Here is a 12,581-nt window from a genome sequence, read left to right as displayed (position 1 = left end):
CTATAATTCTCTACATCCCCACCAGACTGTGTTGGGAAGGGGGAGCCTAGGAAAATGGAGCAGGGCTCCTGGTTTATCCTGTAAAATGGTTAACGTATTTACTGGTAATGGGAAGGCTCCATGGTGATGCTATGGAGATGATGTTATACTAACCATGCATGAGGCCTCACTGGGGAATGAAAAGCCCCCCACAGAAGGGAAGAGTTCAACATGTAACAGGTTTCAACTTGCCTGTGTCCACCAAATGGAGGCTGCAAACACCAGCCCTGCAGTTTTATACCTCCCACCTCCCAGGCAAAGTTGCTAGTGTGCTCAAGAGGAAGCCCAAGCTGACTGCTTCTCTCGCCGAAAGGAAAAGCCTGTCCAACATGAAATGTAAGTAGGGGACTCTTAGAGTGCCATGTGGATGAATAACAAACTTTTAGTTGCAGGTGCTGTAATTATTGTTTTGTTTTGATTTATTACCCACCCATCACCCTTAAGGTCCCACAGGTGGTCAGAGCAATGTAAAAACACACCATTACAAATGCCTTAAATCAAATGCCAAAATAGCTCCGTATCAGGACCAACACAGCAGCATTCAGGTTGCCCAAAATATCCAGTGCAAGGAGGAAGGGATCAGGAGGTTTTTTTGGGGGGGGGGGAGTTAGGTGTTTGGGACTGAGAGTGTTGCACTCAATGTGGTATAGTGGTTAGAGGATTGGCATAGGCTATGGGAGACCAGGGTTCAAATCCCCATGAAACTCACCAGGTGACCTTGAGCCAATTGCTGCTGCTCAGCCTAACCTTCCTTGTACGCCACCTTGAGCTCCTTGGAGAAAGAAGTGGAGTATGGATGCAATAAATAAATAAGAATAGGGTGGGTCCTGAAGTATATATAACTTAAGTGTCAAAGGCTAGGATAGAGATGTTTCTTCAGTATATGACAAAAAACTCTATAGTGAAGGGGCTAGCACAGATCCTGCCACAGATAATGCCCTCTCCCAAGGCTGCCACCCATCTTGACCTTCTATGGGTGGTGGAACTACTAAGAGGAACTGCTAAGAGTTAATGTTGAGCACCTTGAATTGGGCTTGGAAACAAAATAGCAATCAACTGAACTCAGGTGCAGAATTCTGGCTAGAGATGGAGAGAAAACCAATTATGTTAACATTATAATGAAAGAAACCACCTAACTACCACTTCGCAAACCAACCCACAAACTGAACAGCATGTATTCTTTGGAATTCACACTTTCAAAATTTTGCAGTGCAGTTCTCCAATCAGTTCAGTTCATAAGTTTATTGCTCTAGCCAAAAGCCATGACAAACCTGTAGTAACAAAACAACATATGTCCATGATATAAGCTAATATCCATGATGTAAGAGAGAGAAGAGGTCAGATACACCAACAAACTCGAATCCACCTTGATTTCAGGCTAAATCTTTGAATCACCACAACAATTTTTTTATTAATTTATTTTGCCAATTATTTTTTATTGATTTTCCAATATAAACCTAGTTACACAAATTAGTTCCAAATTAATACAATTTTGTTAAGAGGCTTCCCACGCACCATTCCTGATGGATCTTTATTATCTAATATTACTGCATTTCATATTCTTATTTATTTCTATTACATTCCATTTTTCCAAATTATCACACAATTAAGAATTGCGCTCTTAATGATTTCTGCTTGGTGTTATTTTATCATTTGACTTCCAAAAAAAGGCTTCAAGTGAGGATGCATAGCTTTTTCCTTTTCACCCTGCGTGCGCTACATCCAAAAGTCAGTTCTCCGTCTCTTGGCCTTATATGTCTCTCTGGCGTTTTCCTTTTGGGGCTACCTCCTTACTCCCACTGTTGTTTTACTCCAGCCTGGTTGGGGGCAGAGCTGCAACTTCAAGGTTAAACCCTCTTCTTTCTCCTGCTCAGCTTCTTCCCATAACACTCAAGCAGTTCCAAATCGACAACAGCAGATCCCTCCCTTCCACTAGCACTGATAATCAACAAGTTCCAAGTTCCAGAGATTCGCCATTTCTTCTTCTGACTGGGAAAGGAGAGGAAAGGTAGTGTCATTCCTCTTCCAACATCCAAAAAGCCCCCATGCAACTTTCCTTTTGCTGCTACCATTGCATATATATATATATATATATATATATATATATATATATATATATATATAAAAGGTTATATCACCTCATCTCCACGATCTCTTTTTTGGGGGGTGGGGGTGGGCTCCAACTCCCAGCGACAACCTTCCAAACAAAACAGCTCTCTCTCTCTTTTAACTCCTTTCAAACTGCACACAGCTTTACATCTTTTAAATTTTAATGTTACAGCAGTACATCATGCATCAAACCTCCCTTACTTGTATATCTTTAAAAATTCAATATTAGGAGAGGGTTGCTGAATCATAAATGTAAAATATTCCATAAAATATAGCAGAGAGCCCCCATCTCCCCCACCCACTTCCAGCACAAGATAGATTCTTCTCCCAATTTCAAACCTCAGTTCCATTCAGCTGATTGTTTGCAGTTACAATGTACATGTCCTCTTGTGTGCACCTATTCTTATTGCCAATTAAAACCCAATTATAAGGAGAACCTCCACATCCAATGGCAATTTCGGGGGTTTCACATCAGGCAAAGTGAGTAAGCGCCCAGCACCTCCACCTGTCCCTGTGCTGATCTGTGCGGGGGCAAGCCATTGAGGTGGCAGCAGGTCGTCAGCACCCTCCGTACCCCAATAGGTTTATAGGTATGGTTTAACCACTTCCATCCTCTTTATTCAGCCTGTGCCTCTCTCCTATGTTGAGAGAGTCGTTCCCATGGCATGGGACAGGAACTGGAAACAACCACCACGACAATTTATAGAGATTTTATATAACTCCTTTTTCTGGATTATTTTATTATTATTTTTCAGTCAAAGCATAGAGGGCTACCCTCTGTGCTATAAAGCTGCTATTGTCACTCAAAAGAAACCAACCAATTTCTGCCGAGGTGTGGCTACTTGCTTGTGTGAATAAAGGTTTCAGAAAGTCTCTGGATAAGAGGCAGGCTAACGGATAATGAGTGATGTCTTCCACCTGAGTTTAACCACAAATGTAAATCCTGTCCACATACATGACCTTGTTTGCTGTAGTAGCCATCCAAGGCATCACTTGAAAATGCAGCTCAATAAAGGCATTTATTGAGGAAGCTGGTGAGAGTTTCGTCAGATGCTCTAAAATACTCTGGAGTGGATACCAAGGGGTAAATATGGTATTTCTAATTAGTTGCAGGTCATTTCTGGGTTCTATCCAGAATCCAGATTCTGGGTTCTATCCAGAAGAACCAGTCTCTTAGTTGACACTTATTCAAGGTCAAACCAGAGCTCAGTTCTGGAATATAGTAAATGGTCTAAAACATCTTGACAAGCTGCTTTCCAGAGCAGGTTATCACTCAAATCTATATAGCACAGTGCAGGACAAAGCCCAAAAGGCATAGCATCAATTTAAAAAATATACTTTAACTGAGCACAGTTCGCTTTTGCCTTAATTGTTGGTGTCCCAGATTCTGGTACAAAGAAGAGCTGCTGATATTCCTGGTGGTAGAGAGTATAGCTTCTAGGGGGGGGATATATTCTGCCCGGTTTCCAAAACCTTAATGGCGTTCAAATCAGAGCCCCAGATTTCAATGTCATAAAGAATTTGAGTAAGCACTTTGCTATCAAATATTTCATGGCAGGTTCAATCAGTTTGTTGTAACAGAACTTCATCAATGCCCCAATAGTTTTCTGTGCTTTGACTTTCACTGCTTCCATATGAAACTTCCAAGGCAGGTTTCACTAAAGAGTACACCCAGGTATATAAATGAAGGAGTTAGTTTTACACCTTGTCCAATTCTCCCCCTTTTTAAAAAAGTCCTCAGAAGTATGCAAAAGTGCATATATAAATGAGCAGTGTGCAAACAAATGAATATATTGGTTGAGGGCAGAACATATAAAAATGTGTATATTAGTCAAAACTGCATGTTTGTTAGGAGAAATTCACACCTAGATGCTGATGAATCATAGAATCATAGAGCAGGTCGGGCGCCCTGGCGCTGAGGGGCGGAGATTGCTCTGGTGCCCCCGCCCTCGCAGGGTGCAGCATGGTTTCCGCGCTGTGCGGCGCCCCACCTACCGGCCCGGCGCCCTTGTGCCCTTGCACCCCGCGCCACCGGGGGTCTAACTAGAGCCGGCCCTGCATAGAATCATAGAGTTGGAAGAGACCACAAGGGCCATCTAGTCCAACCCCCTGCCAAGCAGGAAACACCATCAAAGCATTCCTGACATATGCCTGTCAAGCCTCTGCTTAAAGACCTCCAAAGAAGGAGACTCCACCACACTCCTTGGTAGCAAATTCCACTGCCGAACAGCTCTTACTGTCAGGAAGTTCTTTCTAATGTTTAGGTGGAATCTTCTTTCCTGTAGTTTGAATCCATTGCTCCGTGTCCGCTTCTCTGGAGCAGCAGAAAACAACCTTTCACCCTCCTCTATATGACATCCTTTTATATATTTGAACATGGCTATCATATCACCCCTTAACCTTCTCCTCTCCAGGCTAAACATACCCAGCTCCCTAAGCCGTTCCTCATAAGGCATTGTTTCCAGGCCTTTGACCATTTTGGTTGCCCTCCTCTGGACACGTTCCAGCTCTGGACACGTTCCAGCTTTTCAATATCCCGCTTGAACTGTGGTGCCCAGAACTGGACACAGTACTCCAGGTGAGGTCTGACCAGAGCAGAATACAGTGGTATCATTACTTCCCTAGATCTAGATGCTATACTCCTATTGATGCAGCCCAGAATTGCATTGGCCTTTTTAGCTGCTGCATCACACTGTTGACTCATGTCAAGTTTGTGGTCTACCAAGACTCCTAGATCCTTTTCACATGTACTGCTCTCAAGCCAGGTGTCTCCCATCCTGTATTTGTGCCCTTCATTTTTTTTGCACAAGTGTAGTACTTTACATTTCTCCTTGTTAAAATTCATCTTGTTTGCTTTGGTCCAGTTGTCTAATCTGTTAAGGTCATTTTGAAGTGTGATCCTGTCCTCTGGGGTATTAGCCACCCCTCCCAATTTGGTGTCGTCTGCAAACTTGCTCAGGATGCCCTCAAGCCCATCATCAAAGTCATTGATAAAGATGTTGAATAAGACTGGGCCCAAGACAGAACCCTGTGGTCTGTCACTACTCTCCAGGATGAGGAGGAGCCATTAGTTTTGCTTTTAGCAAGGACTTGCACACTAGAGGGAGAGAGAGACTGAAGGAGTTGTATGTACATTATTTTTTTCTGTGTTGGACTAACATAACGCCTCCTTAATGTTGTAGTGCTATTTGGACTTACTTTGGTTTGGGTATCAATAAAGCTTTCCAAGTTCCAGTGTGTCCTTGAAAAGGAGTACTTCTGCTCTTCCATTCCAAATGGTGAGTCATCCATCCTCCCAAAGACTTATCTATGCTGGGGCATGATTGTTAGAAAATTGTAGAGGGACGAGCTTCCAAAGTAATCACTTTAAGTTTGGGTTTTTAAGAAGATCCTTGCTGGGAAACTCTCTGGAGGTCACATGCCAGTGGTGGGCAGTAACAGAGGCGATTGTGTGTGGAGCGAATTTTACCTTTGTATGGTAAGCTAGTTCCTTTCCCCACACAATCACATATAAAACATAAAGCTACGGTATCTCTTAAACATTTTCTGTTTTCTGCCACTTCTAGGTTTTCCAGAAGGGTTGACCTCCATTCTCTTTGTGGTAACCAACATCGGGATTCTCAACTCCACGGTCTTCAGTAGCCCAAGCTTGGCTTCAGTGTCCAGCCTCGCCCTAGCAAACAGTGGCATAATGAAAATCACACCAGGAGCATTCAGCATTTTCCAAAACCTCCGCAAACTAAGTTTATATCAGAACAGCGTGACTGAGGTTACAGCCTCTTGGCTTTCCAACCCCGGGCGTCTAGAAAACCTGACAGTGGCTCAGAACCTCATTGCCCGTATAGGACCAAAAGACTTTTCAGGGTTTTCCAACCTTACATCGCTGAACTTAGCAAACAATCAGATCTATCAGATATCTAGCAAGAGTTTTAAGGAGCTGACCAAGCTAACACTGCTTGACCTGTCTGGCAATAACTTAACAACTTTAGCAAGAGATGTATTTGATGGACTGATGCTCCCAGTGGTGAAGCTTGGTGGAAATCCATGGAACTGCTCCTGTCAACTTCAGGATTTTGGATTATTTCTGCAAGGTATGTGCCCAAGGTGGCTAACAACCTAGTTGTGAGAACAATACAACTAAAATTAATTAAAAGCAGCTAAAATTCGCTCTGCAACATCTTGGAGGTTACAAATGACACTTAAAATTAAATAATATTTTGATTAATTGTGGGATTTTGCAGCTATGGCCAAGCTGACAGGGTTTTTTGGACCTACTTGGAAGGAAGACAGAAACAAAATAATTTTGGGGGTCAAATGGCAGACATATATTGATTACAAAAACAGAGAACCAAATGAATTATGTGTTTACAAGGTGTTAGTGAATTAATGCCATAATGTTTTGTGAATATATGTACTCTCTTAAATTTGACAACTCTTTTTGAAATTGTGCTTTTGGGAGTTTTGTAAATTGTGATCAATGTGATAAATAATATCTTTCTGTTAAATCTTCATAGTTACTGTTTTGTAGCTTAACACGATTCAACACTTAATGTGATTCAACACAGGTTGAACAGTTTAAAAGTGGGAAGTGGGCCTCTTCTAATCAGAAGTTTGAGAGAGGCTGGCTTAATCCTACAGGCTAACTTTTAAAACCAATTTAAGCAATGCCTTCATTTTTATTTTAAAAAATTAATTGCATAAACCATTGAAAATATAAATGGAACCAGACACAATAGATTTCACCAGTGAATCATTTCCCAGTCTGTTTTTCCACTGTTCAAGACCGCGTTTCCTTACAGAGTTGATCAATGCGTCACTGCTTGAAGATGCTGCCTCTGTCATTTGCCGAAGTCCACCAAACCTAGAAGGGATTCCTGTCTGGAACATCTCTGACTTGAACTGCCTGCCAGACTTCTTTTCATCAGCCTTTGAGAACAGCTTCCATAAAGTTGGACTACCAGCTTTGCTGGTATGTTTAGGTATGTTTCTGTGTATCTGTTAATGTTTGATAACATATCTCTGTTGACATAAGAACACAAGAAAGGCCCTGTTAGATCAGGTCCAAGGTCCATCTAGTCCAGGCATCCCCAAACTGCGACCCTCCAGATGTTTTGGCCTACAACTCCCATGATCCCCTAGCTAACAGGACCAGTGGTTGGGGAAGATGGGAATGGTAGTCCAAAACATCTGGAGGGCCAAAGTTTGGGGATGCCTGATCTAGTCCATCATCCTGTTCTCACAGTGGCCAACCAGATGCCCCAATGGGAAGCCCTAGAGAGGTCATTGGCTTGATCAGGCCTGCTTTTATTACCTTGTTATGTTCTATCTGCTTCTTTTGGAATTCATGTACCCTTTTGAGCTAATATTTTACCTTTTTTTTACTTTGGGCAGTGTTGATTTCGTTCATTTTGGTGCTGCTTTTGATCTGGATGGTGAAACGCAGTAATAAACAAATCCAGCCAAGCAAAGAAGCGATTGATCTAACCACCAATGGTCAACCATCTCACTGTGCTGACTCCATGGCTGAACACAGACTGACTGATGGAAAGATCAGAATCACAGAGACAGGGGTGATGTCTCACTCTAGGTTGTTGAGAGTTCGTGCCAAATCTGCCTCAGCCATATTGTTGCAGGCAGAGTTCTGCCCCAGACCATGTCAGGCCACCAATTCAGCTGATGGAAAGCAAGGGCATATAACTCCCTACACACTGTTAAATGAAAAAATGCACATGAGAAGTGAGGATCTGTGTAACTTTATGGAACTGTGGTATTACCACAAGCTTGAAACAGACAACAGAAAGGAATTTCAGAGGCATTGCAATGTGAACTCATTCCCAACTGAAGTGTATATAGAAACTCCAGATATGAAAGTTACTTCAGAAGTGGCAACAATAAGTTTGCAGGAAAATTGTATTTTGGGAGCATCTGAGAATGATGATAGTAAAGGCTGTGACAGTGTTGAAAATCCCGAACCCTTCTTATATTTAAGTGTTGCTACGACAACAGTTGAAGAGCAAATTGATGTCCCACCTAAAAAAGATGTGCTTCTAAAAGCGGATAGAAGCTGCTCAGTTTCTTTGAAGCGCGCTTTGACATGGCCTTATGAAATAAAATGTTGGGGGCAGAGGTCTAATGTGTTAAGTATTAGAGAATCATTTAAAGGACAGTTCCTCCTGCCTACTCTGAACCTTGAAGAGAAACTGGATGTTGGGAGTTCAGAATTGCAGGATGAGTGGCTAGAGGTTCATCCCAGGAAGGCATGTCAGCCATTCAATAATGGTCAGCTTGGATTAAACCAAGAGGCAAAGCTAGCCAAGGAAACAGAGTTTCCATATCAGCAAGAATCAAAGGCCGAAATTGCCTTAGAGCCAACAGATGTTGGAAAATCTGAATTCACTGTAGATCTGCAAAGACAGCATGATCTGAGCACATGCCCCAAAGAGGGTGATCAGATAGTCAATGGCAGAACTCAATTAAAGACAGAGGTAAAACCAGCTAGCAAACCAGAGTTTTCACTTCAGCAAGAATCAAAGGCAGCAGTTGCCTCACAGTCTGGACTCAAAGCAATGAGGGACCCCACAGCTGTGAAAAGGAAACAGTCATCAAAACCAGTATCTGCTCAATCTAAAGTCCGTCAGGAAAGTCATCCCTCTCCGCTCTCATCAGCTGATGTTGCTTCCACTAGTCTGCCCCTGTATGATGAGATCTCACTTGAAAACGATGAGTATAACTATGCCAGCCTTCTGCATGAAGTTGTGGAGAATCGTGGGAGGTGGACTAGGGAGAGATGGAGACAGACCCACCGGAAGCGTTCAGTGAATCAGCCCCCAACCAAATCCAAGTAGATCACATCAGACTCCAGTTTATTGCTTTGTACATTAATCTTTGTAGTAAAAAAAGAGAGAGGAGTTGTATCTAAGTTCTACTGAGAGTAAACCCACTGGAATTAATATTCAAGTTAGCCATAATCATTGATTTCAAATCAGTCTAGAACTAATGTTGGATACAATTATATCAATCAATTAATATAATCTGCATAGCAAGAAGATGAGTATGACCTTTGGGGTCCCTTCCAACTCTACAATTCTATGATTCAATGACATATACATATATTATGAAACAGGATTAGTGGATAATGCTGATCTGACACTGGTAAAAGAGGATGCTTCCTGTCGTTTCATGGAAAAGAGGGCTTCGGAAGCTACACACAATTCCTCACAATGCCATTCTAGAATATCTTGGAGGCATTCTGCAAGCCATGTTGATGGTGAGACATCCTATGCTGAGCAGCTTCAATTCAACTTTCATGATGTTTCTTGTGATGTGGCTTTTTGGCAGGCTCAGTTTTTCATCAGGCACCCTTCCAAAACTACCCTCAGAATGGACAGTGAGGTTTGGCCAACCTCAGCATTACTAAAATAAGATTTATGGGGCATGCTTGGTGTGTTGAATGTAGTTGGTGATCCTGCCTGCCCCTTGCAATGACCATCAGTGGGAGTTTGGCAGGGGGAGGGCATGCGGACAAGGCACTGTGACTAGACTCCTCTGAACAGCGGAGTCTGTGTCTGTGAGATCAGCACAGTGGTGGGTATCTACTCATTCAAATCACTCATGCAAATCTGAGCTATGTACCTAATACAATATCCTCTTGGATATGAACTTAGCTAATGTTATGCCCAGTGCTGCTATCAATGGCAGTTTCTCTCCAAGCGCTTCTGGAGTGGGAAAGCATTTCACCAGGGCTGCAGCATGGTAGGTGGTGGTGCAAATGGTTAACTCCCTCTCCCTGAGTACTGGGGTCCAGGTCCTGATTGTCTTTCCTTCAAGGCTCCTATTTAGGTTTTAACAAACAGGTACATGAAACAGTTATGTGATTAATTCCTGAAGTTTATATTCCCAAACCAGGAAATACAGGGTTTAGCAGAGGTTGTTGGGTTTTGTTTTTGTTTTTAAAGTTGACTATTGGAAATATCCTTTTTTTTTTAAGTTGACTATTGGAAATATAAAGGGACACAGGTGGTGCTGTAGTCTAAACAGCAGAGCCTAGGGCTTGCCAACCAGAACGTTGGCGGTTCGAATCCCTGCGATGGGGTGAGCTCCCATTGCTCAGTCCCTGCTCCTGCCAACCTAGCAGTTCAAAAGCATGCCAAAAAAGTGCAAGTAGATAAATAGGTACTGCTCCGGTGGGAAGGTAAATGGCGTTTCTGTGCGCTGCTCTGGTTCGCCAGAAGCGGCTTAGTCATGCTGGCCACATGACCCAGAAGCTGTACACCGGCTCCCTCGGCCAGTAAAGCGAGATGAGCGTCGCAACCCCAGAGTCGTCAGTGACTGGACTTAATGGTCAGGGGTCCCTTTACCTTTACCTTTATTGGAAATATATTTTGTATCCATGGCAAAAACACCATCCAGAAAGCCACCAAAATATTTATTTGGTTTGCACTGTGTGATCTTTTGATGCATGTTGACATCACATGTTAATTTAAGCATGTGATATTGTTGGCACTTAAATTATTGACTTGTGGTATAGTTGATAAGCTGCATTGACAGAAGTCTTTATACTGTACACAGAAATCCTCTTTGCAAATTTTCTTTTGTGTTGGGATGGTTCAAGACTTGCTATTTTCTGGTGAAATTCAAGCAGGGGCAAATTATTTAGCAAAAGGCTGTTTCTTGGGGTGGGGGTGGGGAAGCCATGATTGTTAAAGTTGTGTAAAAGTGCTTTAAGTATATGCTGTGGTCTACCATGTTAAGCATGCAGTCTACTCTGTTCAATTGTCAGCCATAGTCAATAGACACATAATCCATTTTATATTCACATGGGCTCAGTAAACACTGTTGCTTATTTACTTGATATTTTATGATGTTTTGTAATGCAGGATGTATTTTACAATGGAGATGTTTAATTTATATCTGTTAGCATGCTTCCATGATGAAGAAATGCACATAGATATAGATATACATTAATATAGATATATATAGTGTGTTAGGAGACAAATATCTTGTGTTTAATAAAAACAAAGAATGCACAATATCCACCACTAGTATTCTGATTCATAGTTCATTTTTGTGTCTAAAATCTGGCTGAAAATCTGCTTCTTTTCATCATTTCTTATCCTGAATGGGTTCCTTTTTCTTAAAGAGGCATCCATTCAAAGTTAAAACAAAGCAATGCACATTCAGATTAGGTGGCAGAGGAATGAAATGTAGCTTGATACCTTGTTAAAAGATGCACTATGACCTTAAGAGACTGGCGAACTAGACTAAAACTAACAAAATGAATTTCAATAGAGACAAATGTAAGGTTTTTAAGCCTTCGGCGGCAGTCATCAGATGCAAAAATACAGGATGGTGGCTTTCACTCCTGGCTTGTAAAATGACCTAGGGGTTTTTGTAGGCCATAGCTGCCAAGTTCTCCCTTTTTTAAAGGGATTTTACCTTATGCTGAATAGGCTTCCTCGCGAGAAAAGGGAAAACTTGGCAGCTATGATGTAGGCCACAAGCTTAACATGAGTCAACAGTGTGAAGCAACAGGAAAACAAAAAACTAATGCAATTCTATGCTGCATCAAAAGAAGTATAGTGTCCTGTTTAAGGGAAGTAATATAATATATGCTCCCAGCCTATCATCCAACCAGTTCAGGGCAGATTACAAGAGATTATCCCATGTCAGGGTGAGAGATAGTGACTGGTCTAAGGTTATGTTATGAGCGTCACTGATGAGTGGGAATTTGAACTCATGTTGCCCCTGGCTGCAACTTAATGGAAGAAGGGCACTGACTCTGCAGATGTTGCTGGATCTCAACCCTGACTTTTGGCCATGCTGCCTGCAGCTGATGGAAGTTGGGGTTGCTTTCCATTACCTTTTACTGAGAGTAGGCACAGCTAATTCTTCAAAATTCACACTTCAACCTTTTCAATGTAGACCCCCCCCCCCAAAAAAACCCTATCCCAAAGTGTACACTGTGGGGCAATGGGGTGGGGGAAAAATATGTACAAATGGCAAATTTGTGTGCAAACCTTTTGTTTTAATGAATGCAAACTGGTGTGAAAAAAATCAGGGTGAACTCATTTGCAGCCTAGAAAAACGAGAAACCTCAAATTGACAAGTTCGCCCATCGCTGCCTAGGACTAAACCTCATTGAACACAGTGGGACATTGGACTACTACACTGCTGGTAAGATAGTGGCCACATCTGCACCGTATATTAAAAGCACTTACTATACCACTTTAATGCCATGCCTTCCTGTAAAGAACCCTGAGAAGTATAGTTTGCAGGGGTGTGGTGCTGTTTGCCTGTGCCTGGGACAGGTGCACACCCATGCGCGCTTAGTGGGGGGTGGAGCATGCTCACCCAGCTCTCACCATCAGGCAGGCCCTCATGTGCCAGGCAGCAGTGTGGCACAGAGGGTGCTCTTCACCTTCTGTGTTCCCTGC

The 12,581-nt window shown here is 42.4% G+C and overlaps 1 protein-coding gene across 1 annotated transcript; it reads left to right on the top strand.

The window, feature by feature from the left end:
* Positions 1-53: 53 nt before the first annotated feature.
* On the top strand, positions 54-11,169 carry LOC118084281 (uncharacterized). Its single transcript, XM_088665439.1, has 5 exons — positions 54-375; positions 5,331-5,426; positions 5,715-6,239; positions 6,948-7,127; positions 7,540-11,169. Exons 1-5 carry the CDS (start codon positions 159-161, stop codon positions 8,991-8,993), a joined length of 2,472 nt encoding a protein of 823 aa, XP_088521565.1. The 5' UTR covers positions 54-158; the 3' UTR covers positions 8,994-11,169.
* Positions 11,170-12,581: the final 1,412 nt, after the last annotated feature.

This window comes from Zootoca vivipara, chromosome Z2 (assembly GCF_965207765.1).
Source record: "Zootoca vivipara chromosome Z2, rZooViv2.hap1.1, whole genome shotgun sequence".
Classification (NCBI taxonomy): domain Eukaryota; kingdom Metazoa; phylum Chordata; class Lepidosauria; order Squamata; family Lacertidae; genus Zootoca; species Zootoca vivipara.
This window is presented reverse-complemented; position numbering and strand designations above follow the sequence as displayed.